Source organism: Epinephelus moara, chromosome 1 (genome assembly GCF_006386435.1).
Source record: "Epinephelus moara isolate mb chromosome 1, YSFRI_EMoa_1.0, whole genome shotgun sequence".
Lineage (NCBI taxonomy): Eukaryota > Metazoa > Chordata > Actinopteri > Perciformes > Serranidae > Epinephelus > Epinephelus moara.
The window spans coordinates 8,883,682-8,889,276 of NC_065506.1; the positions used below are offsets into that span (position 1 = coordinate 8,883,682).

Genomic DNA, 5,595 nt, shown 5'->3' on the forward strand with positions numbered 1-5,595 from the left:
TAACAATGGACAGTCCTGGCTGGGACAGTGGAGTCCACACAGAAGCTGATGTAGTCCGTGATGCATTCTGTGAGCCCGTCGATGTCCTCCCCATGTGGCTCACAGAGTGCCTGCCAGTCTGTCACCCCAAAACAGCCCTGCAGTGTCTCATAAGCCTCCTCCGACCATCTCCTCACTGTCCTCATGGTTGCAGGCTGGCTCTTGGCTAGTGGTACATAGCAGGGGTTGAGGTGCACCAGGTTGTGATCTGACCTACCCAGAGGGGGGAGGGGGGAGCAGCTGTATGCATCCTTGGCGTTTGCATATAGCAAGTCCAGTGTTCTCTCCTCTCTGGTAGGACAGCTCACATACTGTGTAAATGTGGGCAAAGTTGTTTCCATGGTGACATGGGACTGCACCAGCGGTTATTTACTAGAACGGCAAGCCCCCCTCCTTTGCGCTTACCGCTCTCGGTGCAGTCCCGATCGGCCCGAACAGTCTGAAAGCCGCTGATGGAGACGTTGTTGTCGGGAATGTCCTGGTGAAGCCATGTCTCAGTGAAGCACATCAGGCTACATTCCCGGTACTCCTTCTGACTCCTGGCGACCGGTGTTAGCTCGTCCATCTTATTTGCCAGTGACCTCATGTTGCCCATGATGAGAGAGGGGAGACACGGCTTATATCTTCTCTTCTCCATAAGCCTCCGTTGTCTCAACCCTGCTTTTTTCCGCCGCTGTTTATTTCCTCCCCTGCATCCTCTGTGTGTTTTCCTCCACAATTTAGCTGGTATATCTGATGTTCAGCGCGATCAGCTGATCTCTGGAGTAAACAATGCAGCCATGAAGTTGTTGCGCAATGGTGCCGGGTCCGAATGAAAAAAGTAATTCCAGAGTGAGGAAAACAAGCACAACTCTCTCAATCAGCATGTTTGGAGAGGGTGCAGTTTCAAAATGCCAGTCACAAAAAAGCAAGCACAAATACCTAACTTAATAAAGCAAAAAAGTAGGAAAACTAAGAAAACAAGCAGGAGCGACTGCAACAGGCTGCACGCGCGGGCGCATGCGCACTACTAACAGTGATATTGAAGCCTTTGAATGAATTTAATGAAAGGTATTAGGTGTATTATTTGCAAAATAGAAGTTACCACATATTGACATGTATAATTCCTGTAAATGATTCCCAGTGAGAAAAATACTGTTATGGTGCTGACTAGTGACCAGAAAAGTGTTTTTGCAAAAGACTATAATGTCTCAGGGAAGTTCAACTCTGACTTGGGGATATAAAATGTTATCACTTCATATTCATCCTATTAGACATTTTTGTAAAAAATTATAATTAGCGTATTAATTCTTGAGTTATGGCCAAAAATGTGTTTTGTAAGGTCACAGTGACCTTTGACCACCAAAATCTGGCCAGTGTGTCTTTGAGTCCAAGTGGATGTTTGCATGAAATTTGAACAAATTCCCTCTAGGCATTTCTAAGATATTGCATTGGGGAGAATGGGACAACTGGAGGGACCAATGGATGGACAAACAACCAAACAATGCCTCCAGCCACAGCTGTTTCCAGGGTGGAGATATAACAATGTATGTGGATAAACCCATATTACAGCAGCTCAGAGGGGTATTGAAGGTTAATAAATGTAGTCAGTGTCTGTTTGTGTCTGTAGTGTGACATTTGTACCACTGGGAGAAACAGGATCATGCTATATCCGAGAGATCTTGCCTCCCTGTATCTCTACCTCTTGGTGGTTGTCTCTTGCTCCCTCTGTCTTGGTTCACTGATCCAACTCTGAGTTCCAGAGAGGCCACAGTGCGTTATAAGATTGGGCATCAAAACAAGATAAAAGGGCCTTTCTGCTTCAGTGTCCTGCTGCTGGCTGCCAGCGACAGAGGACACACCAACTACCGTTGGATGTCTTTACTAACTGAGAAACCAACACTCAGCCTCTTTTTACTTCTCTGTCTGTCTTTTTCCCTCAGTTTATTTTTCCACTTTTGACCAAGGACACACAGTTGAACAGCTGTTTGTCCAGTGTTTTCTCCTATAAGTTGTTTGGGTTTTTTTGTATTTGTATTGTATTTTTCATCTGCTTCATTTGTTGTTGTTGTTTTTTTATCTTCGGTTATCTGTTTTTATTTCTATTTATTTTTTAATTCTCTTTTTGACTCAGAAGAGGCATGGTGAATGGAAGGTCAGGGGTTTATATGTCCATTGCAATCAGCATCGTGCCCACACAAAGAAACGAATGAATCATAGACTAGGAGTGTGATGCCAGCAGGAGATTCCTGGGAGAGACAATTGAGCATACAGAGCACATGAAACGCTGTGGACCAAGAATCCCTCTCTTCTCCTATTCTCCTCTTCTCTCTTTTCTCTTGGCTCTCATCTTGTCATCCGCCCCTCTGTTTCTTCCTGCTACGAGGTGAAGAAGCAAGGGAAACACTTGGTGCTCACTTTCCCTCAAGAGAGATTGAGTGAGGTTTACTCAGCCAAGCCAGCGCTCCTAATCTTGGCTCGCGATACCTCGAGGGGCTTGAAAAGTCACCTCATTTAAAATTGAGACATGGCTAGAAAAAAGGTGGAGACATAGCGCTTCCAGAGTGGGTCGGTCGGGATTTCTCCCACATCCCTCAAAGCTTTAATTAAAAGACCGAGATGATGTAGGAGAGAGACGAGAGAGCAGAGACGAGGGTCAAGTCTGCTAATCGCTACTCCAGAGAGGAAAGATAGAGGCTAATAAATAGAGGACGTAGACAGACAAAGAGAGGGAGACAGAGCAGTGATGGAGGAGAGTTACATGGGCTAGATTGAGACAGAAAAAGGAAACTAGTAAAGAAAATGATACGGTGATAAGTCATTGAGATATATTGAAGAGACCAGAAAGAAGAGCAAAAACTTGCATGGCAATCAGGAGGGCACACACAGAAGCACAAGCAGATAATGAGTAAGACTAAACAAGGTTTAATGATGTGAGTGTGCCTTTGCTTGTCTTACCTTCTCAAAGACAGGCTTGTTGTTATTCACGTCGTCCACTCCAACGATGACCTGTGCTGTGGATGACAAGGCCTGAGGTCCGCCTGAAGCATTGTCATCCGTTGCTGTAACATTGAGAACGTATTCAACGCCCTGAAGGTGAGGGGGCGGGCTTGAGCGCAGACGGATCAAACCTGTAACCAAACATAAGGATAGCAGTGGTTAACACACACTCAATCAGCTATTATTTATAGAACATTAGTGAGTACTTATTGTCCACATGTTTAACTTGACTGCAATTATTAAAACTGGGTTTACCACATGTTTACCATATATGGTAATGAAGCCCAGAGGTTTCTTTGCATAGCGGACTTTCTGGCGCCACCAAAGAGGCTTTAGCCGATGGCGAAGGAAAATCACCAGCCCCAAAATGGTAAAAACTGAGACTGAAAATATCAATACCAATCCCATCCTAATGTGTCTAAGAGCAATTTCTCAAACAACTATTGAACAAGCAGAACATAATCTTAAATGACTTAAAAATAACTTTCAAGCAGTCAATTCCTCTTTCATCCACAGCGGCTATACTTAACACATGCGGCTGGGGCTGGGTAAGCAAGCTAAGCTGTATTGTTCTGACTGAGCCTTAACGCTCTGGCTTTTATAGTAAAAGCTGTTTTAGTTCCAGTGAAAATCTTAGAAAGCCTGAACTACAACCACTGCATGCTTTTTCCATTATGTCCTGCCTGCTGTTTCCTTTGCCTAAACCAAACAGAGTATTTCCATTAGGTAAGAACATCTTTAGCATGACAATCTCCTGTTATATGCTACAGTACATGTGTGAACTCCAAAATACTCAGTCTGGACCTGATTCTCTGGACGCTGTAACACTGACAGACATTGACTACCTTCCTCCTCCCAAACCCACACAGCTCTCCCTCAAATTCCCTTCAAATGTTATAATAAAATGATTTTTTAACAGTTTTGTTAATTAGGTTTCATATACTCATGTGTAATAGATGATTCTATTTATCAAATGGCCACAAACAGAAAAAAGAAATGCATAGATCCCTTCCCTGAAGCTATTACAGACTAGGGCTGTCAAAATTGCTCAAAAATGACGTTCGAATATTCCTTCTAAAAATAACTCATAGGTTCTAACCATTCAATTTTTTTTTTTTTTTTTGCTTTATGTCCACAAGAGGGCAAACTAATACAAGGAAACATACTTGTATATGTATTAATACAAGGAAACATAACTACTTGTAGGTATTTTTATTTCAACATAAACGTCTTTGAAAACATTTACATACCTACACATTAAAACACATAAAACAATTATCTATAACATTACGTTATAAACGACCGCAGACCTCTCGCTCGCCCCCCCTTTCTGACCCGTGGCCACACCGCCCGCGGAAGCCCTGCGAATAGCCTCGAAGCGCCGGACCATGACCGGCTCGTTCCCTGCAGCGATCGTTTCGGCGTCTGGTCTATTTTCTGCGCGAGCCGCGAGCGAATGTGTCAAGCCAGGTGACGGAGACAACAGCTGGGAGCAGAACCGCTTGTCGACCAGCGTGGAGAAATGCTCGTCTGATGCCAATGCCCACTCGCAAAGAGGACAGCTGCGGTGGTGTTTTTTTTTCTCCACAAACGAATATCAATTTTCACATTCGAAGGTCCATTTTTTTTTCAAATTCGAATTTAAATTCGAATTTTGAATATTCGTTGACAGCCCTATTACAGACCATGGGTTGTTGACGACGTACCACGACAGAGAACACCTGGGTTGTGTTTAGACAAAAGTGTTTACCAAATGACTGTAGCATAATGGTTTGTTTATGGCCCCACTGCAGCTTATGTTTCCTGTCTATATCTTAACCGTCCATCTATCAAATAAAGAATGAAAATGGCAACAAAAAAAATCTTACAATGTTCCATTTACAAACACCTTTTGTTTAAGGGGAAGCCACATTATCCATTATAACTGTATGAGTGAATGCTATCAAGAGAGCAGTGATCACATCTCTGCCAAACTTCCAGTCAGGTTTTGATGTACAAAAAGTTCAGAATCAAGCGAGGCTAATATTTGAGCATTGTAGATATTTGTCAAAATAAATTACCGATCTTATTTTAGCAACAGATTTATGTTGAGGTTTAGTGCAATCCTTAAAAATTTAATGCAGTCTATAGACCCTGCCAATTTCATTGACTGCCTCAAATTCTGGATTGACATCAACAGCACAGCCTTTACAATAATTGGTGCTTATACTTCATCAGGGTATCTGCAGGTTTCAGTAAGTTAAATTTAAGACTTTTTAAGACCTTTTTAATGCCACCTTGAATGGAATTTAAGACCGAAAAACTATAAATATAAGCGATGGTTGGGGGATCCCGCTGTACTATAACCAGTGCTTAATTTGTAAAATTAGAAGTGGGGGAACACTTTTTTTAAGCGGCACCAGAGCCGCTTCACTGCGCAACTCCGACTGGAATGGTTGTGACATCTAGTGTTGTCACGGTACCAAAATTGGGACCCACGGTACGATACCAGTGAAAGTATCACGGTTCTGAGTAGTATCATGATACCACAGCAAAAATGAGGCAGATGTGCCTTTTGTCATTTATAAAAAGATAAAT

At 42.8% G+C, this 5,595-nt stretch overlaps 1 protein-coding gene across 1 annotated transcript in view; it reads right to left on the reverse strand.

Moving 5' to 3' along the window:
- Positions 1-5,595, reverse strand: part of si:ch211-186j3.6 (neural-cadherin) — a 446,142-nt gene that overhangs the window by 248,528 nt on the left and 192,019 nt on the right. Inside the window, 1 exon segment of the mRNA XM_050049923.1 lies at positions 2,977-3,149. Within this exon segment, the coding sequence (XP_049905880.1) occupies positions 2,977-3,149 (173 nt within the window).